At 36.6% G+C, this 24568-nt stretch overlaps 2 protein-coding genes across 2 annotated transcripts in view; one reads left to right on the forward strand and one right to left on the reverse strand.

Moving 5' to 3' along the window:
• The window catches only part of LOC127429920 (NADH dehydrogenase [ubiquinone] iron-sulfur protein 4, mitochondrial-like), a 30796-nt gene extending 18077 nt beyond the window's left edge, over positions 1 to 12719 (forward strand). Inside the window, exons 3-5 of the mRNA XM_051679283.1 lie at positions 9049 to 9221; positions 12184 to 12257; positions 12524 to 12719. Coding sequence (XP_051535243.1) covers positions 9049 to 9221; positions 12184 to 12257; positions 12524 to 12627 — 351 coding nt within the window. The 3' untranslated portion in view covers positions 12628 to 12719. The remainder of the gene's footprint in view (positions 1 to 9048; positions 9222 to 12183; positions 12258 to 12523) is intronic.
• A 138-nt stretch (positions 12720 to 12857) lies between these two features.
• On the reverse strand, positions 12858 to 20951 carry LOC127429682 (follistatin-A-like). The gene is made up of 6 exons (XM_051678784.1): positions 20795 to 20951; positions 19242 to 19433; positions 18811 to 19029; positions 18326 to 18550; positions 17589 to 17819; positions 12858 to 15888 (listed from the first exon to the last, which is right to left on the reverse strand). The coding sequence occupies exons 1-6, from the start codon at positions 20886 to 20888 to the stop codon at positions 15800 to 15802; spliced, it is 1050 nt and encodes a 349-aa protein (XP_051534744.1). The 5' UTR covers positions 20889 to 20951; the 3' UTR covers positions 12858 to 15799.
• Positions 20952 to 24568: the final 3617 nt, after the last annotated feature.

The raw sequence follows: 24568 nt of genomic DNA on the forward strand, positions 1-24568 counted from the left end.
GGAGTGGCTTAACAAGAGGAATACGACAACTGTAGCCAAATTCCTTGATATGTCTGTGTGTTGTGGCTCTTGATGCCTTGACCCCAGCCTCAGTCCATTCCTTGTGAAGTTCACCCAAATTCTTGAATCGATTTTGCTTGACAATCATAAGGCTGCGGTTCTCTCGGTTGGTTGTGCATCTTTTTCTTCCACACTTTTTCCTTCCACTCAACTTTCTGTTAACATGCTTGGATACAGCACTCTGTGAACAGCCAGCTTCTTTGGCAATGAATGTTTGTGGCTTACCCTCCTTGTGAAGGGTGTCAATGATTGTCTTCTGGACAACTGTCAGATCAGCAGTCTTCCCCATGATTGTGTAGCTTAGTGAACCAAACTGAGAGACCATTTTGAAGGCTCAGGAAACCTTTGCAGGTGTTTTGAGTTGATAAGCTGATTGGCATGTCACCATATTCTAATTTTTTGAGATAGTGAATTGGTGGGTTTTTGTTAAATGTGAGCCAAAATCATCAATTAAAAGAACTAAAGACTTAAACTACTTCAGTCTGTGTGCATTGAATTTATTTAATACACGAGTTTCACAATTTGAGTTGAATTATTGAAATAAATGAACTTTTCCACGACATTCTAATTTATTGAGATGCACCTGTATGTCGATCTTGGGGGTACATGAACATTTGGAATTCTGAACATGTTCGGAAGCCATGTGATCATGTTGGCTAACATGTCATTGCACAATATACACAATATGTGCACAACATGGTGTTGACAGTGATTACATGAGACACATCCACATTTACCACTAGTGGAACCAAAATTAAATTCAAAAATAATTATTCCCTTTCTACCATCCATTTCGCCTCACCCCATCTTCCATTGTTTAGCCAACAAATTGTCCCACCCCAAACTTATGCCAATAGCTGAGTCAAAAGTGACATGTTGGACCTCTCAAACAAACAGATGTTTTGAAAGCGCAAACTGAGCAAGTGTTACACTCATCAGGGCATCAACCAACGCATGGCTTGCTTATAGTTGTCTCTGCTTTTAGTTATTCTGGTGCAACTTCACTTCTAAACAAGGCCCATAGAAGCAGCAAACCACCAGCAGAGAATGCAAAACCAGCAACGCTTGTTAGTTGGAGACGGAGTTGGGTAGTAATGAATTACATGTAATCTGGATTACATAATCAGATTAAAATTAGACATAATCAGAAAAATTAAGTACTTGTAATTGGGTTAAACTACTACTTGAAATAAATTGTTCATTATTTATTGATAATGAACTAATCCCTCTTTATGTTTTCATTCTAAATCAGCCTACCACTGATATACCTTTTGGTAACTCTGAGTGTTTTCGGAAGTTGTGGGGTGGGGGTTGTGGAATTGACCTCATACTAGCTTATCCAGGTGGCTATAATTTAATTGCACTGAAGATGGAGTGGTCTTGCTCAGCATTTGACCACTGGATTTGCAAAAGTCATTACTGTGCAATATAAACTTTGCCTTCCAAAATTTTATATCCTGACCACTGCAAAGGATTCCACATCAAATATGTAGAAACATTTTGCATCGTCTTTGAAAGGGTTTTGTCCATCAAAATGCACAAATATACGTCATTTCATAATAGGGTTGCGCGGTATACCGGTACTAATGAAATATTGAGATACTAAACATTTTTAAACAGTACAGTATCATCTTGTTGTTAATTTCGGTACCATATTAAAGTATGCTGCCATTAGCAAAATGTAATGTAATGTGAGAATTTGGAGATGAAATCATTCTTTTTCAAAATAATAATAAAAAAGCCTCTATATGGCCAAGTGTGATCATTAAACAGCAGAAGGATGTAATTTAATGAAATAATATAGAGTCACATGCGCTGTGCGCCACAGTATGAATAAGAGGCGCCTCTCTGCTGTCATCTCTTTCACACACACACACGCAACACACAGGCACACATACGAACACACACAAAAACGCAACACACACTGCGAATGCTTGATTATCATGCAGTGTGTCCAATAGTGTAACGGGGTAAGGTGGGCAAGGAGGAGGCGGGAACCGACTGAACGGTCAACGTAAGTTTTATTAACATAAATTAACTCAAATCAACTCACACATAGACACACACATCGGCCGAATGTGTCTCTCTCTCTCTCGCACTGGCGCCTCCGGCTCGTCTTTATCCCCCTCCCGGCTGATTAACTGATTCAGGGCCAGGCGTGCGTCCTCATGGCCCGGCCCCGTCCTCCTCCTTGTCACAAATAGTATCCATCTGCAGAGCCATAGATCAGTGTGTTGAGTGTATAAACGGTTGTGAACTCTCAAATTTCAGCTCGTGAGTTGCGGGAAGCTTGATATAACGAACTCTTCACAAACAGGAAGAACTTCAAAGATCTTTCAAACTAAAAGTCCTGCTGAAATGAGAGCTCTGTTCAGCTGATTGCCTGAAATTGAAGACATTACGACAGAAAATATTACTACTGTATAAAAGTGTAATATTCAAAGTAGTCGCAATAATACAGTAACAATAATGTAATATTAAATGGTTACATTATTAGTATTATTAACTGTAAGAAATATCACATAAGCAAGTGTACTGAATATCAGCATGTTGTGATTCAGCCATGGCAGCCTTTTGCCTCAGGTAGTCAGATTGTTTGATTAATACTTTAAAGCTCTGTTGTGCATCTTTTTTTCTTTGTTCTTTTTTTGCCAAAAATAAAATGCACTTCTAATGCACCTTACAGACTAGCTGATCCCACAAAAGCTCAATGGGGTTAAGATCCATAACACTCTTTTACAATTATCTGTTGTCCAATGTCTGTGTTTCTTTGCCCACTCTAACCTTTTCTTTTTGTTTTTCTGTTTCAAAAATGGCTTTTTCTTTGCAATTCTTCACATAAGGCCTGCACCCCTGAGTATTCTCTTTACTGTTGTACATGAAACTGGTGTTGAGTGGGTAGAATTCAACGAAGCTATCAGCTGAGGACATGTGAGGTGTCTATTTCCCAAACTAGAGACTCTGATGTACTTATCCTCTTGTTTAGTTGCACATCTGACCTTCCACATCTCTTTCTGTCCTTGTTAGAGCCAGTTGTCCTTGGTCTTTGAAGACTGTAGTGTACACCTTTGTATGAAATCTTAAGTTTTTGGCAGTTTCAAGAATTGTATAGACTTTATTCCTCAAAACAGTGATTGACTGACGAGTGTATATATACAGTTGAAGTCAGAAGTTTACATACACCTTGGCCAAATACATTTAAACTCAGTTTTTAACAATTTTAGGTTATGTCGATATAGGACTTGTTTTACTGTGGATATAGATACTTGTCTACCTGTTTCCTCCAGCATCTTCACAAGGTCCTTTGCTGTTCTGGGATTGATTTGCACTTTTCACACCAAACTTTGTTCATCTCTAGGAGACAGAATTCGTCTCCTTCCTGAGCAATATGATGGCTGCGTGGTCCCATGGTTTTTATACTTGCGTACTATTGTTTGTAAAGATGAACGTGGTACCTTCAGGTGGAAATTGCTCCCAAGAATGAACCATACTTATGGAGTTCCAAAATATTTTGGCTGATTTCTTTTGATTTTCCCATGATGTCAAGCAAAGATGCACTGAGTTTGAAGGTAGGCCTTAAAATACACCCACAGGTACACCCCCAATTCAGTACACCTCTTATCAGAAGCTAATTGTCTAAAGACTTGACATAATTTTCTGGAATTTTCCAAGCTGTTAACTTGGTGTGTATAAAATTCTGACCCACTGGAATTGTGATTATATTCATTTAAAAGAGAAACAATCTGTCTGTCAGCAGTTGTTGGAACAATTACTTGTGTCATGCACAAAGTAGATGTCCTAAACAACTTGCCAAAACTATAGTTTGCTAATATGAAATCTGTGGAGTGGTTAAAAAATTAGTTTTAATGACTTCAACCTAAGTGTATGTAAACTTTTGTCTTCAACTGTATATATTGTTGAAAAGTATTATATTTTCATATCATTAAAGCTGTACAGTATGTATTTGATTAAACACAATGTGATCATAACATTTAATTAAAACATTTAACATGGAATCCAGAAAAATGTAAACAGAAAATGCATAATTTGTATCTATAAGACTTTATACAGTTCATTAGACAAGTAATTTTATGTGTAATTTCGTCAAATATCTGAGTTTTTATAATTTGTTGCCCAAGTATCGGCACCAGGGCTGGTATCGTACCAAAGCCAAAATTTTGTTATCGGAGCAACCCTATTTCATTATCACAATGTAATCTACACATAAATGCCGAACCGATTTCTTTAGTACAGTAAAGTTAGTTTTGCGAATTGCTTTTGTACTCCGCTTCAAAAATGTGAATGAATACCCTTTAGCTTTTGTGTTAACTTTTGAGACTGTTTTTGTCTGACGTTGATGAATAGAACTGGTCTGATCTGGTGGCACACATGGATGCCGTTTGTAATGCCGAAATTAGTGTAAGACCTCCATCACGGAGGAAAACATGCAACTCCCTTCATATTTTTACACCATGTAAAATACATTTGTGATCCATGCTTCTGAATTTGTGGACAGAAGCACCACTCAACGATTAGACCATGCCTTCTCATGGTGAATAATTATACAAGTTTCTAAACACTGCTAATGTATAACTGTGAAATACTGTCTGCATCATATCCAGTGACCTTTACTAACGATTGAATCTGGAATTCTTGACAGGAAAAAAAATAAGACCTGGAAAACAGTTTTTTTTTAATAATTAAAAAAATTATTATTATTATTATTTTCTAAATTAGAATAATTCACACCATCTTTTCTGCCATCTTGGACAAAACACGCATATCAGTCAAAATGTGTTTTGTGCTTTTTTTTAATTTTTTTTTATTATTACCCAGTGACAGACTAATAGCAAGTAAAACATCGAATCAATTCTCATATTTTCATTCATTAAGTAGGTTTCCTTAAGTGCATTTAAGCAACATTTGGCTAATTCTAATCTGAAGTGGTCCTGTCTATACCCTACTCACTTCGAAGGACATAGCTCTTGATGTAGGCACTATGAAGGGAGAATGGCATTACTGTATGAATGTACCCTTTGCTAACAGTCTTGTGGAAGAGCCTTTCGTGAAAAAAATTCATTTTCTTACTTTGGTTTGGAACGACCCTTCGAGTGGCATCCCCTTCCCACAGTGCCCTCTTTAAGGGTGCAAAAATGCCGTTTGGAAAACGCCCATTGGCAAAATGGTATTGGTAGATTATCCTACTCAAATGCATGTGACATCAAATGAACAAGAGTTAGGTCAGAGGTTATACAAAGGCAATCCAAAAGTAATCAGATTAGATCACCTAAGAAGTATAATCCAAGAGGTTACGGTACTGATTACAGGTTTTGTCATGTAATTTGTAATCCGTACCAGATTGCAATTCAGAAATAATGTACCCAGCACTGGTTGGAGAACTTCTTACTTTATTTAAACCAACATATTTCTGGAAAGAGGTTTTCAAATTGCCTCTACACATTTAGCTGGAATATGGGAAGGTATTTTATATAGAAAAATAACACAATTCGCATTTTAATGAATGCAGTAAAAAAAAAAAAAGAAATGTAAAAAGATTTGGAGCATGGCTAAATTAAGAGAATTCCTTCCTTCTTCAGCACTGAAGAAGCCCAGTAATGTCAGCTAATTGTCAGAAATTGTGTGCAAATCCTTTTCACCTCATCTCATTTGGAAAGTGAAAGAAATTTTGGAAACCACATAAGATGTGTTTATGTTACTGGTCTGCCATGTGGATCATCAGTCAGTGGTCTACAAATCTGTTTACCCAGAGAGTGAATCTTTATGCAGGTGAGTTTACAGACCAACCTCTAATGACTTTTGAAGTAATTTTTATGTCTGTAGTGTTTTGGATGTCTCTCAACGTTTCTCTAAACAGATTTTGTCCTTAATGATTTTTGCCCTTGACCTTTTTTCCCCCTTGCCTTATTGTATGTATTAATCACCAAGTGAATTCAACCAGAGAGATTCTGAAGGATTTGTCGTTTAACAGTGATGAAGGGACAATTATTTGAATCTGAACTCCATATGGGGAGGTTTAAACTCACTGAGCACTTTATTAGGAACACCTCAGTTAATGTTCACATCAACCATCAGAATGGGGGAAAAATATTGATCTCAGTGATTTTGACCCTGGCATGATTGTTGGTGCCAGATGGGCTGGTTTGAGTATTTCTGTAACTGCGGATCTCCTGGGATTTTCATGCCAACCATCTCTAGAGTTTACTCAGAATGGTGCCAAAATTCAAAAACATCCAGTGAACAGCAGTTCTGCGGACAGAAGCACCTTGTTGATGAGAGAGGTCAACGGAGAATGGCTCGAGCTGACAGAAAGGCAATGGTAACTCAGATAATCACTCGGTACAATTGTAGTCAGCAAAATAGCATCTCAGAATGCACAACACGATGAACCTTGAGATAGATGGGCTACAACAGCACAAGACCACATCTGGCCCTTTATTAGGACCATAGTGTTCCTAATAAAGTGCTCAGTGAGTGTGTATTTACATTACAGCCTTTAGAAATCTTTGAACAGTTGCTTTTCCTCTTCTAGTCTGAAACAGCCCACAGATGCCATCAAACAGTTTATAAATCTGCTATTGTACGTGTGTGGCAACACAAACATTCTGTCCTATAAGTAGCTGTAGAGACTGTACTGACACAGTCATCTGAATTTCAGAGAGAGTTTAAGCAAAGCAATCAATCAAGGGATCAAGGAACCTCTTCTGAAGTGGGTTGAAATTTAAAAATGTCAGTTTTATTTATCAGTGTATTATTATTATTATTTTTTTCTATTTATTGATTTAAATTTGAAATTGATTGCATTTTGTTAAAACACCACATTTTCACTTTCAGAAGTCAAAAGTAGTACTAACTCACCTCAAGAGCATTTGTCTTTTGCTTTTATCACTGGTTGCATGGTGAATTCTTTCTTGTTTACACTTACACTTAGATATGAAACATGTCGGCCACTTGGCTCTACCGAGCTGCATGCAGGGCTCATTCAAGCAGTCGGCCCCACAGTCTGCCACTATGAAAGGGCTCCCATGCTCTTTATTCACTAAGGAGCCAGAGGTGTCAGAAATATAGACACGCTTTCACGTGATGAAGACTTTACCAGCCTTTTCTCACCCTCTCTTAAGCCTGGCATTCTGTCTGCACATACAGGTATTGAGGGGCTCAGTGAATGGTGTCAAACTTCATAGTTCTCATTTTGCTTCCTGTACATGCAGAGAGAAAAGTGCAGTGTTTTCCTTTGTGGTCCCTCTCTGTGCCCTAATTTTTTTTTCTTTTTTTTTCTTGAAGCACCATATTTAAGGCACAGTCGCCTGCTTTGTCTACGGCCATTGTGCAATCGTCTGTGGCATAGATCACCCTCGTAGTTTTTGTTGTCGTAATGTATGCAGGCAAGTCTTAAGTCTAGACTACTTTTTTTTATATTTTATTTTTTCATTTTTTTTCCTCTTATTTTGCAGGATAATGGAAAGTAGTTTCAGAATTTTTAAATAGACCATCATATTCAGTTTTCTGTTACTTTGGACTGAAGGCAGGTTATGTGAAGAATAGCTTGTAGCAAAATTATTATACATTTGCTCTCCAGTGATTTCAGTAACTAGGAATTTATACTACGGTCTGTTAATCTCAGACATTGAATGTAACTCTTGCATGTCTGTTTAGACTAATTGTCATTCTGCTCAGCAGTATCTTTGTAAGAGACTCCCATTCCTCAATGCCCTACATTGAGAATTTTTTGCAAAAAATACATTCTCATGTTGAGACATTTTACCATTGTAAAGTTCAAGCCAACTGAATCTTTGAACCTTGAGTTTTGGGGAGATACATCATGAAAATTCTGACGTTTCCTTAATCTTTTTTTTTTGATGTGTCACCAAATAGACGGTATAGCTCCAAGCAAGTGTTTTAAGTCATCAATATTATGTATGTCCCCCAAATTTTTTAAAAGAAGTCTTGTTCATTATGAAAGCTAAAAACAAAAACAACTTTACAAAAGTTATCCCATGAAATAGACCATATGGTACTCTATGTTCTTTTCAGCATGCTATAATGCCAAATGCACGAGTGTCATGTGAAGACTTTAAGTCCACGTGTTTGGAAGCCTTTTGTTTGCTGCTCATGCTAAAGAAGCACTTTTGTATGAATCAAGTGGCAGATGACAGACAATAATGAAAATTTGAATCTTTGAAGTTGTAATGGCCATTGAAATGTGTGAAGTTCCTGCACTGAAAGGGGAGCTGCTTGTTGGATTCACAACCTTGGGTGGCTACCGGTTGCTTGCTGGGAGGTTTGTCTGTGTGTTGTTGCCGACTTCCCATTACTGGCCTACGGCCGCTAATTCCCAAAGGAATTGGACTCTCTTTGCCTAGGACTTTGTATAGGACTAGAACGCACGTTTTAGAGAAACATCGTGTAAAAACCATGGGTTGCAATTACAATATATTACTTATTTTTATACAATAAGCCAAAAAACACATTTATAGCATTTACCAATATCCTTGATATTACCTTAGGTATTGATTTGTTTTAAAATAATTCATTTTAAATTCTCTAAAATCACATTGTTGCCTTTAGAAACTGATCCCCATTATGATTAATATGCTCAGAATGATGTATTCCACTGAACAGTTTACAATGCCTCAGATTTAATGTACTACTCAAGTCTGAAACATTCTTTTCACCTTCACACCTGAAAGCCCAGATTTCTGGACTGTGACTGAAAACCTGCGGTGAAGGTCACAATAGGCTGTCTCGAAGCATTTTGAGAGTGTGAGAAATTAGCTTGTCTAGACAAGTGCGTGTCTACATTCAAAAAGCAAATTATTTGGGCTTTTGTGCAATAAAAACTCCTTTTATGCATAAAAAACAAACAACAAAAACCCCCCACAAATATTAGATCTTGTGAATCTTATTTCTATGTAGTGATCTTATTTTTCCAAGATGAAAATATTCGTTTTTTCTCCCTCATTTTGTCAGGACATCACAACTATAACAGGTGTTCCCGAGGAGCATATTAAGACCCGCAAGGTCCTTATCTTTGTGCCTGCCCGCAATGCCATGCAGTCCGGCGTCAAAAACACACAGAAGTGGAAGATGGATTTTGACACCAGGGAACGTTGGGAGAACCCACTGATGGGCTGGGCCTCCACGTGAGTACAAATCATTGTGATCATCTTACCCTGGCCCCTCAAACCAACCCTATAATCCCTTAAAAAGGAATAGTTCACCCAAAAATGAAAATTCTGTTTTTTGGCAACAAAAACAATGCAAGTTCTAGCTTGAACATGTATGTCTCCGTCAGTGAGCTACGCTCATGCTCTTGTGAACATGCAACAGATGTCAAAATTTTCACTGAAAAATTACTTACATTTTGGTTTGTTTCTCACCAAAACCAATAGTATGGCTTCAGAAGACTTGGAATAGAGGCACAAGTTGCATGGACTACTTTTATAATACTTACAGGTCATTTTTCAAGCTTTTCAAGCATTGTATTGAAAAGACTAGGAGCCTCATGTATAAAACTCTGCGTAGACTTCATCCCAAAAGTGTGCACAAAATTTTTCCCTTTATATATCTCAGCTAGCGGGAAATTGTGCATACATGCACGTGATTTATTTCCCACCCCGTCGTCTCCCACAAATAACCATACATGACATGTACAATGGCTGTTATTTACTGTGCATAACCTCATCTACATATAATTACCATATGCATATCGCCATCCAGACACGTGACTAGCGTTTAACGGTACGAGAGACTATGAACATAGGAGATAATACAGACTGTAAATGCCCCAAGTTGCCCATAAGTGAGATGCTGGTGCTAAAAATCATTTCTTAATCTCTTTCATGTTTTAGAGTAAAACATCTAGACATCTTTTAAACAAGATGTTAACCCGAGAAACATTATTTTATAAGATATTAATTAGTTTTCAGAAAATATATTTTCAATATCCCTTGGCAAATCATTTTTTATTGTTGCAGTCATAAATCTAACCTATGCAATTTTGCTTCTCAGACAATTTTTTAAATAGTTTCAAGGGTGTTTTTATAGAAAAGTAACATTTAATACTGGAAACAAATTATTAAAATGATTTGTACAGTGTTAAATTATTGTCTGATATCATTGGAATACTAAAAGAGCTTTTTTTTTTTTCAATAAAATGTGCAAGCTTACCTTTTTGTTTTATATTCGACTGATATTTAAATTTGAAAAACAGTTGAACGGCAAAGATATTTTTCATAATGTTTTATAAGATTACGAACAGGGTTTTCATTGCGATTCAGGATGAAGTGGGGCAGGCAGCACATATTATGGTCTTGTTGTGCAGTGCTGTACCTGTTTGCAGCTGTAAAGTACTGTGTTTCTGATGAGACCTATGGAAACAATCAGCCATCTGTCTCTCCAGTGGTCCATTCGACTACTGAATGTGTCCGGCAGTGTCTGTCTGTTTTACCAGGCCATATCACGTCAGTCAGAGTCAAGTGCACATCGCAGATCATCTTTATTTAAATCTTGTCTTTAACCTCAAGTCGTGATTTCTGTAAAAGTACACAATTCAGAGTGCATGATTGGCCAGCTCCAAAGTTGGAGGTGTGTTTTCAATAATGCCAGACAGAACCTAGTTGGTTTAAACCGGAGCGGGAACTGAAGCAGTGTCAAGAAATGTCAGGTAATTAGGTGGACTCACGGAACAGTGCGTACAGTCATCCGAAATGAAATATGGCTTGAACGCGCACTATACGTTTTGCAGCATTTCATATCTGCCTGAACGCCACCACTGAAGCACACCCGTGAAGCGCACAATGCCATATTTTGGCAGGTTCTTCATCATAATCATATTTTGGAGTCAACTAAATTAATAGGCCTCAATTTTTTTAATTTGCAGAAATGTGCTTCATAGCTTTTATTTTCTTTCATAATGTAATGCATTAAGCCTTAATCCATTGCCTCGTAATAAAAGAAACAAAAGTACAATTCAAGTTTTTGATATCACAACAGGAAAACAGTTTTAATGTCAAACAAAAGTAAGTAGGCTAAATGCATTAATTAGGCAAAAATATTTATAGCATTGTTTAATTAAATAATCCTATTACATTTGGCAGTCCCAATAAATGGTAATACTGAGTGAAATCCAGGACAATGTGTAGCCTATGTCTATGATAAGAAATATCTTTAATATCTTCTTTGTCACAAAACAAAACAATATCCTACTTGATAGTATTACATCATGCCATTGTATCTTCATCTCTCCAAAACTGCACAGAACTACCATGTGTTTAATGTGAGGAGATGCGCTGTTCTTAAAGAGACAGTAACCATGTTTTAAGAGACGCTTACATTTAGTTGTTTAGCAGACATTTTATCCAAAGTGACTCTTTGTCACTGTGACTCTCAAAGACACAACATACATAAAAATGATATTGAAATCAGTTATGTGCATTGTGCAAGTATAGGACACTTAATGATTTTAATTTTAGAGTTCTGTGTGTTCTTCAGTATTGATATTTAATTTTAAAATAATACAGTTTGATATATGCAATGTTTAGTTTTGGCCTACTGCCCTCAATCAAGTTTGATTTTTGGCCCTTCATAGGAAAAAGTTTGGGCACCTCTGGTCTAGATAACGATTCAATTTGATTCAAGTGCTTAACTCCATTTTTTTATTCTAAATGTTGTGTTAATTGAGTTTATAGTTAAGTCTTTTCATTAATTGTCCTGTTGGAATCTGCAATTCACACACAGCAGGATAAGAGTGTGTATGCACAGTCAAGAGTATGCAGACGGTGCGCAAATATTTACAGCAAATTTATTATTTATAAATCCTGATGTGCGTAGGGAAATTACATATGCACATTTTAATTCCCGTTTTGCGCATACGCAACTTTTATACATCAGGCCCACGATTTTCATTCAGATTTTTCCTTTTGTGTTCTTCATAAGAAAGAAATTCATGTGGTTTTGGAACGACATGATGGTGAGTAAATGATGATTTACTCATTTTGGGTGAACTATTCCATTTAAGGACATTTTCCTCAAATAATTGTATTTACTTCAAACCTTTTCTTTATTTACATTTTACTATTTTACTTTTTTTTATTTCCAATTTAGGGGAGACCCCTTGTCCAACATGGCGCTTACATTTAATTCTAAGGAGGATGCAATTGCTTTCGCAGAGAAGAATGGTAATCTGTTTAAACATCTTTCCAACATCATGACCTTATTTTTTAAACACAATAATGTTCTGATCAGAATCACATCCAAAAAATGTCTCTTGAGGGAAAGGACATTAAACTTTTAGAAAGAAATATGTTGTTTGTGGCATACAGATGTGCATTTATACTCACCCTGTCTTCTCCAGTCTGGTGTTTACCCTGCACATCAGCAGCAGTGGACATCACCCAAATCCAATCTGTAAGATATACTTAGCTGACTATGTTTATTTTTACAGGTTGGAGTTATGATATAACAGAAAAGAGAGTCCCGAAACCGAGAGTGAAGTCATATGGAGCAAACTTTTCCTGGGATAAAAGAACTAGAAGGTCGACCAAGTAGACAAAGTCATTTCTTCCCATCTGTGTTATCTTTAACAGACCTGTAAAAATAACATGCTATCTATATCTAATAAAGGAACTATCTTTACAACACCTGAGTTTTTACTGTATTTCTATATTTCTTATGATGTCTGGATTTTGTATTCATAATAATTGTAATAATTTTAAATACACAAGGGTTCTGTAAGTGTGATTACGTACCTACTTACTCAGTAACTGTAATCTGATTACAATATTTTAAAATGTAATGTTACATTATTTTTGACTAAAAATAAATTCGATTACAGTAACTAATTACTTATTAGATTACAGTAACTAATTACTTATTAGATTACACCCAACACTGGTAATTGTAGCAGTTAAAATTACTTGGTATTTGGGAGTTAGAATAACACTTTTTCTTTAAAAATCAACTTTAATCGATGAACACTCTAATTACAAACAAAAAATATAAATTCCAATCAAAATATTTTGCTATTGTCATAATTGTTTGAGTATATTGTATTAAAAAAGCTTGCCTTTGGAAGTTTGAGTATTTACCCTCTTATGATTACTAAAGTTACTGGCTGTTGTGTGTGGTACGCATGTGCTCTATAACTCTTTTCTTCATATCCTCGGAAAATAATTCTTCTCAGGTGGTTAATTTTTCCACCATCCAAACCCTCTTGAAGTTTAGTGTTGTTAATGGGAGGATGAGGTAAATGTCAAGCTTCAAAAGACTGAACGCGGCTAGATATGTTTACTCTCATACTCCTCTAGGGATGAGCTGAGATGAGTAAAACACCTGCCTGCTCTCAATGAACTTCAATTGGAAAAGCAGTGACCATTTCACCCCGTCATTGTTGCTTTCTGATTAACACTCGGTTACTACACGTACAGTGTTCACTTTCACCGCAAATCCTAGACTGAAACTTGCTTCATCTTATTATGTCAAAGTATTGGTATTAGAAGTCAAAATAAAACATTTTGGTGTGATTTTGATTTACGCTAGAAAACAATTATTTTTATGCTTGTTGCCTAAGCAGTCAGTCACTGTGTTTTCACAGATGAAAAACAGTTAACCTAATGAGGACACAGTTGCCTTAAACATTAAAGAACAAAAACCTAAGAAGTATTTGGACATCTTCATGTGCACTTTTGGTCAAATTCCAGAGACCACCCAGTCACTACTTAGAAAAGGGGCAGGATACAGGTACTTCTTCTAAAACACTGATTCCCAACCATGGGTATGTGAATAGTAGCTTGGGGTACTTGAAAAGATTTTGATTTTGCTTTGTTAAACCTGTTTAACAGAAAGTATAACTTTCAAATTAATCACAATTTGTTTTTTGTTTATTTGTTTGTATTTTTCAGTTCAGGACAAAGCAGAATATGTGCATTTTGTTATATAGAAACTAACACAGATTCTGTATGTCTCAATCTGCATAAAAACTGCAAAGACTAAAAACAAATCTCTTTATTTTCCCCTCACCCCCTTCTTAATGTTTCCTTTTTTCTTTTTTTATATTGTTGTTATTATTTATTATCTTAATTATATTTACCTTTTTGTAATGCTTTGACAATATGTACTGAAGTATGTCATGCCAATAAAGCAAATTTGAATGTAATGCTAAACGATATCCAGTATAAATATGACTTTTCTGGTTTTGTGTCGTTGAAGACACTTGAGACAAACTGATAAGGCCATGATGGTCCATAAGACAAAAAAGTTTATAGGATGGCACTCTAAAGTTAAAATAATTTATGGCAACTCATAGGAATATTCTGTTTATATATATATATATATATTTTTATTTTTTATTTTTTTTTTACTTGAGCCAAAACTGCTATGGTAGGTTTATTTGGTCAAATAACAATTTTGTGGTAAAATTACAATAGAACTATTAATAACTAAATTGTGTGGAGCCTGAACTTTGTGTAACCATACTTTTCTTCTTTTCCAAACTGGACATAGTTTAATCATACTGGTTAAAATGACATGGTATTTCTGAGACAGAATGAAACTCTCTAAACATCAGCCTTAATCAGTGAACTGAGAACAGTCCAACTACGTACAAATGTATCAAATAAAATTATTTTGATATTGTAAAAATGCCAGGGTGTATTGTTTAGTAACATGTCTTAGACAAAATCAACACAAGCAATTGATAAGGATTTTTTTTTTTTTTTTTTTTTTTTTTATTGATTTCACTCTTAATATCTGTACAAATACCATCAAACTTTGTATATACATATGACATTTACATAAAAAATACAAAACTATATATTTATAACTGAATTTTGTTTTTATCTTGATGTCTGAAAATAAAAATTCATTTTGACAACAAAGTGAAAACAGTGAAAGTTTTATATATTGAGTCTTTTATCTTTTCCTTTTGTTAGCTCTGCAAGAGCAATACGGAGCAGTATATTGGCAAAAACAAGACAAAAAAGCATAATGGCACAGTTTTCTCAAACAAGTATGACTCACTGTTCATTTCTCCGCCATCATCAAAAACTTCAACTGCTGCTGTTGAGGTATGCCAGCATTTAGCATCTTGTACAAGTGAATTGTCAGGGGTTTCCTACAGAATATGTGAAAAACGGCTCATCCTGCTGCACCATATCACAAAACTTTGAAGAACGATTGAGAAAATCCCTTTGGTCAGTTATACTGAACTGTAAACAAAACTAGATATATACATGTACATTAAAGAGTGACTTTTTTTATCCTGTTTGTTTCCATTTTTTTCCAATAAATAAACTCACAATCTAACATGCAGGTATGTGTGAAATAAACATCTGTGATACAGAATTGACACTGATAAGCATTTATACAACTCAGGGAATGCAATTTACAGCTTGCAGAAGACTTGCACTTTACATGATAGCATTTTACCTCACAATAAATAACACTTCTCTTTGGACAAATATATTTCTCAGTCATAATAAAAAGAAGAAAAGAAGAAGAAAAGGGAAAGACAACAAAAGTAAAAACAAAATAACAAGATAGACAGTAAGCCAGACACTGTAAATGCATCAATTATAAAACAGAACACTGTATAAATAAACATCGAGCAGACTGAACTACATGTATACTTCTTTTTTTCCTCTGAAAAATAAATTAGCATACACATATGTACAGTGTGGACATGATTCCTTGCCCTAGGACTGTTCCACTGGTTGAGGGCACTTTATCCATCCAGTACTGGTGATAAATGGATATAAGCCATGTAGTCCTGGTCTTCTTCATCGTCATCATCCTCCTGGTCTTCAGTAATGGCTATATGGAAGAATACATGGTAGCTGTTGCATGAATATAGACCACAACAGCGCAGAATTTTACGTCTTTTATCCCAAAGCCTCTGAGAAGGCCATAATCTAGAGCTCGGAGTGTGTCTTTTAGGCTCTTTGCAGCTGACCAGGTACTCTTATGCAACAAGATTTACATAATCAAGGAAGTCAGTTGTGTGACAGGAGAGGGCTGATCAGAGGTTTTAATGGCTCAGGTCTGTTTGGCAGATTTCTAAATCAAGACAAAAAAGTGCTTTTGCATTCCACCACTGGCTGCCTTTTTTTCTGGTTTAGTGTCTAAATCCATTACTTTGGATATACAGTTGTTACTGGGCAGGACGACACACTGTGCACCAGCCGACCGTAGCTACATGGTCAAGTAATGGCACAGTTCTGAGGTATATATAATATAGTGTGTGTATATATATATATATATATATATATATATATATATATATATATATATATATTTTTTTTTTTTTTTTTTTTTTTTCTACATAAAAGTTTACAATGAAAAAAATAACAGGCAAATCAATGAAACAAATATGCAGTCCCTCACAAAACAAATAAGACAACACAAAACTGCACACAAATTCACCTCGCTAATGTTAGATGTCTAACAGCACAGTAAAATTGAGAAAGCATTGTTCCACAAACAACATATTCTTGTCCTGCAAACTGTAAAATGCTGTAGTCATTCAAACCATGAGGTGATCATAAAGTTGGTCCCTTGTAATTATGTCATACCCTAAGGCACGATAACATTAAAGTAAGCAGTCACTATATATGAAAGTGTGGGATTCACATTATCATCTGATTTGTTGGTTAGCACAAATTGGAATGTTACTGTTTCCTCATTGTTGCTGTAATATTGATGGCAGATCTAGCTTCATCAATACAATATCAAAGCTACTTAACCATCTGTCAAAATAGGTAGTCTATCAAATAAAGTTATAAAATTCTCTTTCAAATGTTAAACAATGGCACCAATGTTACAATCACCTTATGTAAGTGTAAGTAAAAGGATTCATCTCTTTTCAAACCCTCTGACTGTTTGGCAGAGCTATGTGTGTCATAGTGCATTTGAAATCATTGATTACAGCCAAAAGCAGAAATCAAATAAACAAACATAAAACACTTACATGATAACCATGATTATAGTTATGTGACAATGGAATTGGCAAGCTGATACGATTATATACGTTTTTACATTTACACTATAACAAAGGGGAAAATGAACTCAAAGTTTAAAGCAACCAACAGGTTGATGCTCACAAACTAGAATTCAAACGTGATGTTTTCCACTAACTGCAAAAGTTAGTCTGCACATTGTTTCTTGCTAGTTAAATGAAGAAATTAGTATGTCAAAGGACTCCTAGAAAGAGCTCTTTGTAACATCTCTGTTTTTTTGTTTTACATGGATTTAATTGATCTTCATTGATTTTGAGAGTTCTTTTTTAAATAAATGTTTTCTTGCCATTTTTTCTTTTCTTTTTTTCACCAGAAAATGCAAAATTAATGAAGCCAGCCAAAGACGACATGCAAAGAACTTCCAATCTTAAATCCTTTCTGTAGCTTATATCTTAGTGGTGGGAAGGGAATGAAGAGGCGTTATTTGGAGGGGGTGGGAAGTTTTGGGGAGGTTGCTGGGGGGCAGCATTGGATTGTCTTGTAATATGTATTACTTACAGTTGCAAGATCCTGAATGCTTAACCTCCAGGAGAACCCCCAAAGAGCAAGCGGCTTGCTTCATGGCACACTCGCTGGGATACGTGGTGTTGTCGCTGGCGCACACTGCCTCCTCCGAGCGACTTTCTGGGCATGACTCCATGCAAACTGCACAGCGCCCGTGACCAATCTTGGCATCCCATAGACACTTCTTGCTTGCGCTACACTGGATGTCATCACACGACTTGGCCTCTGCAACAAAATACAAGACCGGAAACTTAGCAGATCCAATTTCTAATGGAGAGAAAAATGAACCAAATAATGCTTTATTGTTTCATATGGCGAAAAACATAAATGTGGCTGTTGTTCTGGAGAGCCTTGGAGGTAGACTTTGCACAAAGAGCAGTGGGCAAGTTACGCTCAGTTTGTTATAAGAGACGAGACAATGTTGCCAACATCGGGAAACAATTAGACACGATGGCTTTCCTTTGCAAATAATAATTGCAACAAGATTGTCACGAAAGACTATGAAGGAACATAATGTATTTGCGATTTTGCCATTGTTGCATATGCAATCTGGATTGATAGCACCCCCCAAAATGCACATATAAGCAAATTCCACTATTTCTAAAAAGACTTTGAGATCAGAAAGCTAATTATAATAAACAGTTTGCTAAACCTTTAGATCTCTTTTAAATGAAACATAGCAAATCCTTTAATGTCAAGAAATGCTGCTTCATTTCTCTGTGGACACTCACTGATGCATTTCCCTTCGTATGCCACTCCAATGGATCTTCCGAGCAAGCATGTGGCCCTCCTTAAATGGCACGCGCTGGCATAGACAATCCCATCATTGCCACAAAGGTACTGCTCCGGAGACGTAACCTCTGGGCAGATACGATTGCATGTCACACAGTATGCGTTGTTTGTCTGGTCCACCACACAAGTCGAACTACCCGGACACAGGACGTCACGGCACGTCTCTGTAAGGATGAAAAGTGAACCTATTATTTTTCATGTATCCAAATCCAACACATCCAGTGACCTAGTTTCCCAAAATGTCCAAATGTTTTACTTTAAGAGCAGTGTAGAGAAGGCGAGAGGATTACATAGTGACTTTATTTGGTCTAAACCCCAATTTATACACCATAGGACTGTCCCGAAGTCCCTCTCAAGGTTAAACATTATTTGTAAAATTCAAAACAATTCTGTGGACTTGTATGTTTAACTGTGTGGTACTTACTTTTGCATTTGCCTTGATACTGCACCTCCAGGTCAGGGTGCCCTTTGCATTTCGATTTCAAAAGGGCACATTCATCTCTATATGTTTTTCCGTCTGAGCCGCACACTGGCCCCTTCCAGGTGACGTTGGAGCAGTCTGGCGCACATATGCAACGAGGCTTACTCCTCCTGTTCATTTTACATCTCTTCCCAGGGCCACAGTCCACATTATCACATGTCTCTAAAATTCAGATAAAGAGAGTCAGACAAGAAATTTCTATTTAAAATTGTTGAATAAACTGTTGAATGCAATTCTGAGGATGTGATTATTATTATTATTATTATTATTATTATTATTATTATTATTATTATTATTATTATTTACATTCACATGGTGTTACTATCTTGTATGATTAGACATTTCCACCTGGACAGACAAATGTGGGATTCTACCTTTACAAGGTATGCAGTTTGGAGCACCGCCATTGAAGATCATCCACCTGAATAATGTGCTGTTTGGCACATCTTCCTCAGTCCATGATGTACCGAGCCTCCCACTTCGGCAGCATTCCTCTCGACTCATCCCAGGCATGTAGAGAACCTGACATCTCCCGTTCTTGCCTTGCTGTAGCCAGCAGTTACCAGCTGTAAACAAAAAAAAAAAAAAAAAAAAAAAAAAAGCCAGTCGTATTAAAGTCTGAAGCCAATGACCCAGACACAACACGTGCAGCCTGTATTAGCTGGAGCTCTCGCGCTCCCCCTCCCCCGCAGTATTTTGTCTGATTTTTCCCAACGTAAGACAGACAGACAGACAACTCAAGGGCTCTCAGTCTGGTCGGGAATATGATTTTCCTGTCGGCGATTATATTGTGACCGTGGAGAGATTTATTGTCTTAAAGTAAGTGCCAGATTGACAGACTCATACACCTATTTAAACAATGTGCATGGCAGTCTAGACTCCAGTTCCTCGAGCGCTCTGTGCCAACTGTCTGCGCTCATCACGTTTCTCCACACTTACAACATCAGTACAATAGTCTTTATAAATAGAAACGCAATTAATAACTGCTAATAATAATGTTCAGATTGTGTTTTAACTGTCGGGTCAACCCTAAGGGGAATTCGTCGTGTTTATTTATTATATTAGGCATTCGCGCAGGGGATACCACCACGCGCCAGACAATCCAATTAAATCATACTGTCACGCGAGCTTCATCAAACTTTGTTTTATAAAATGATCGTGTCGTTTAATGACAGATACACAGAACGATTAAAACTGCTGCTGCCCCTGTAATTAACTGCATTCAAAATATTATTATTATTATTATTATTATTATTATTATTATTTTGCATAATATCCACTGACTTGAATTTTTGAAAGGCAGACGAGGTAGAAGATAGTGTCTAATTTCATTGGCTACTCTGAGAGAAAAATACAGTCGAATGTCTGGGGCATTTAACTGCATAAAGGTTTGCATGTGAGTATGCCATATATGTATTTAAGCTAAATAATAATTGTTCTGCTCATTGCCAGACATGCCTAACAAAAATATTATCTTATTGTTATTAAACATTTTTGTACATTATTATCATGGTATCTCAGGCAGGAATGTAGAAGCGATGAAATGCACCTCTTATGTAGACGGTCAAATTAATATCTTACATTTAATATTTACTATGCATATTGCTTAGTTTTGCTAATCTTCACATAATCATTTAATTTAGACGACACTTATTTAAACATAATTTCCAGCTCTTAATTTTAGGGTAGTAAATTATATTTTTTAATAACGGATGAACATAAAGGTACGTGCAGGACGCACCTGTCTCGTTGGCGCAAGCCAAGAACAAAACTTTACAGTTGTTCAGCGTTTAAGCGGCTTAGTTCATTACAGACTTTAAAAAGGATTTTTTTGCGAAACCCAGACAAATGTCAAAAGCATATTCATTTGTGAAGAAATAGATATAGACTACAAAAAATAGATTAAGAGAGAAAAAAGTGCACTCACCTTGCACTTTTTGATCTTCCATAAAATAACAGAGCCATAAGAGTAATAAAATCATTCCCGGTTGGAGCTGGTGACGCTTTAGCATCCTTAGCATGTTTAAAGAGAGAAAGAGTATTGAGAAGAGCAGCGCAAAAGTAATCTTCTTACTCAGGCAGTGCTGAATGAATGCAGCTCTGAGAGTGCCACCTCTTTTTAAGTGTATAAGGGGTCTCGGGCCGACTGTCTGTGGTGTGGGCGGTCTTCGTCTCTGTGGGGGTGGGGAGAAAGAGGTTTTTTTTTTTTCTCCTAAGTTCTTTCAACCCAAATCAGGTGACATAGCTGTTGAAACTTTCTCTCGCCCCTAAATCGCTTCTGAGTTTTCCTGGGTGCTGAATACTAAGTCCAATGAGACATAAATACAATTGGCCCAATTAGTCTTGAACCAGTTGCTTTTTTCTTTTCTTTTCTTTTCTTTCTTTCTTTCTTTCTTTCTTTCTTTCTTTCTTTTTTTTTACCTTACCAAGAATCCTGAAGATGTACCATTAGATGCATACAGAACTGATATTCCATTATCAATGGCATTTACAGACGTACACAGATATGACAAGCCCAATTACACAGGGAATCATATTAGCCATGCAGTTGTAGGCTATGCAGATATGGCTGACATAAGCAACAACATTATTTAAACTGTCGCATCATGTCACGAGCCAGCCTGAAAGACCCACTTTCCATGTGATTTGTAGGGGTTTTATTGTTAACAAACGAAAACGTATTTGTGGGTGCGTTATATGATACGAGTATGAGATCTACAATTGCAACAATATCGGCAAAGGCCCATATTTGAAATGTCCCAACTTTCTAGGCCATGACAGGTCTGATTAACAGAAGAAGGTGTTAATTTAATACAAGGTTACTGTTGAAAGGTGATCTGCACTAGGAGACAATGGATTACGGAATAAAAGCGAGGAAGACTATTATTAGAAGAGACAGGTGTTCCGGTTCCCTCCTGGATCAGAATGGATATCCCATTCAATTACCGAAACGGCGGCGGCGCGAGGCAGACTACACAGAATTCATTTCCATAGAAGTGAGACACGCGAAACTGGAGGAGGATTTTCCCGCATTGACGGAGGTGCACGTGCGACCTCTTCTGCAAGCTGTTCGCCACGACCAGCTCTTGAGCCACACAAGGTGAGAGAGAGGCAAGAAAACAGAACAAAAGGTGATTTCGGAGTATCTTCGTTTTATTGATTTGATTTCGAAATATCAGGTAGACTTAGTGCATGTAAACAGGTGCTCAGGAAAAGGCGAGAATACACACAACTGTAATTTAATTGAATAAAACTTCCGTTCCACACAATCTGTCTTGTTTACATTAGGCAAAACAGCCAGACCTGGATAAATGTGCTCATAATAATTGCCATTAATCGAATTTCTACTGAAAAGTACACGTTAAATTTAAACAGATTTTATTTTCTTCATATGAAATCAGTCTGGTTTTAATTACGCATGTCCCAATTCAGGCGCTAAATATCGTCCGCCAACTCATAACTTGATCATCACTAACAGATTAAATAAAGAGAAACACATGGTGAAAAACGATAAATACACTTCCTAATTGGAGTACATCTAAAATACCATTAGATTCATGTTTTTATGAGTAGCTTATCAGAAAAAGAAGCTATCTGAACAGATAGCCTACAATTAAACACCAAATCCTCCATAGTTATCTACAGGTTCCTTTAACTTCACGTCTTTTAGCTTTAAATGGTAACTCCGGTATGACCTGCAGCAGCCTTATGATCAACTGAGCAATGGTCAATCAAACAATAGCTAGGCTACTATACAAACAATACTTCCCATTCTTTGGCAGTGACCTAATTTAAATATTATAAGTGTCTGAGGTGATGGTCTCTGATTCGTGTGACACTTAAAGTCCAGGTTCTGATACAATCATCAGTTCCTGCCAAGAAATGTCAGTAAGCCAATCTCCCTAATACATATCATGTCCTAGTTTCACCTGTCAGTTAGCCTACAATATGAGTAAACCAGATGACAACCATAATGAGGACACGTGTGTAAATACAACAAATTCCTTGGCTGCAGTGTTTTTCCCTTGTCATGCTATCCACGTTGAGGCAATGTAATTCTTGCTTGGTTTCAAAAAGATGTATCCAAAACAAAAAACACATTTGTGGATTTTCCATAGCAACGTTAGCTTGGTTATTTGTGTATTTTATACCTCTTGGATTTTAATGAATAACATTTGGTTGATAGATCATTTTTTGATGTTCCAACTGCCAAAAAGATGCCCAGTGTTTGCCAGATAATTAATAAAGAAACATAGCCTTAATTGTAAAGTTATTAAAATATTGTAGGAACCAACGTACAGTAAATGAAAACCAAATAAAATGGTTTTATTTAAATGATCTATAGATGACATACCATAACATTTTTGTTGATTCAGTTAAAAAATGAGAGGTGACACGTGTAGATTTTAAAGTATTATTTTTTGTGTACTGCACACTTTGAAAAGGCTTTATATAAAATTATTAATCAGCTATTACAAATAGGCATATTTATTAGGAAAGCTGTAAAGTTCATAGGTTGCCCTTTACCTGGAGACAGTCAGTCACAGGCTCATTGAATCATAAATTATATACTGACATCTAGTGATAGTACAGTGCTTGTACAGTTGTTGTAGCCTGTACAAGTAACGTCAGCTGTGTCCGAAATCGCTCACTCGTCCAGTCATTCACTGTTACCTGTATAGTGGATGTCAGTAAGTGCACCACATTCAACAAGGATTGAACAATATGAGTGAGTGAATTTGGACGGTGACGTGGCCGGAGAGAGCGCTGGAGCTGTCGCAGAAACAACTTTGTCATATATTTTTGCCTACTTTTATCTTTGTTTGTACCTTACTTTATAAAAGAATAATAATAAATATTCTGATAAAATGGTATATAGGGTACAACGGGGCTAAAGGTTCTCCCAAAACACTAAATAACAACAAAAAATACCACCGTATTTTCCTAAATACCTGTTTATCACTATACACTGCAGAATTTTCCTGATCCATGAGGTCAATGCATGCAATGTTTAAAGTTTGATTTCAAGATAATTTGATCTAATATTTTATTGTTTTTAAAATCTTGCAAATGTATGTAGATAAACAGCATTTGGAGAAGGGTATAGCTGCAGGCATTGCTCCAAAAAGGGGCGGTCGCTCCAAACCACCATTTAAGATATAGGAGCCCCTTACCTAACCCTTACCCTAACCTTAAAGGTGCACTCAGCAATTCCTGAGAAACACTGTTGATATTCTGTTGATATTCGAACTCAACTGCCAAAACAAACACACCCCTCCCTTCAGTGCTCCTTTGGAAGCTCCACCCTAGACTTATTATAATCCTTCTTTTTTAGTTTACATTTGTCTTACCTTTTTCTCTTGGTCTGTTTCTCAGCCATTTGTCCTCCTTGGAGTTTAGAAAGTTTGCATCAGCCAGATTTCCCTCCACTCTGCCCCCACCCCCCATCCTGTGCACACGCAAGAACCACTCCCTGTTGATGATTGGCTGGAGTAGTGTTGTGTGGATCAGTCCGATCCACTTTTTTTTTTTTGTCCCATTTACAGAGCCAGGGCTGCGTACAAATACTAGATTTCTTATCAGCCCACCCACAGAACTGACAGCTAGCCGACTGTGAGGAGATATTTGTAGAATTTGACAAAAAGTGTATTGGATTAGAATTACTAAGTGCACCTTTAACCGTGAGTGGAAGTGACACCCC

Source organism: Myxocyprinus asiaticus, chromosome 3, assembly GCF_019703515.2.
Source record: "Myxocyprinus asiaticus isolate MX2 ecotype Aquarium Trade chromosome 3, UBuf_Myxa_2, whole genome shotgun sequence".
NCBI lineage: Eukaryota > Metazoa > Chordata > Actinopteri > Cypriniformes > Catostomidae > Myxocyprinus > Myxocyprinus asiaticus.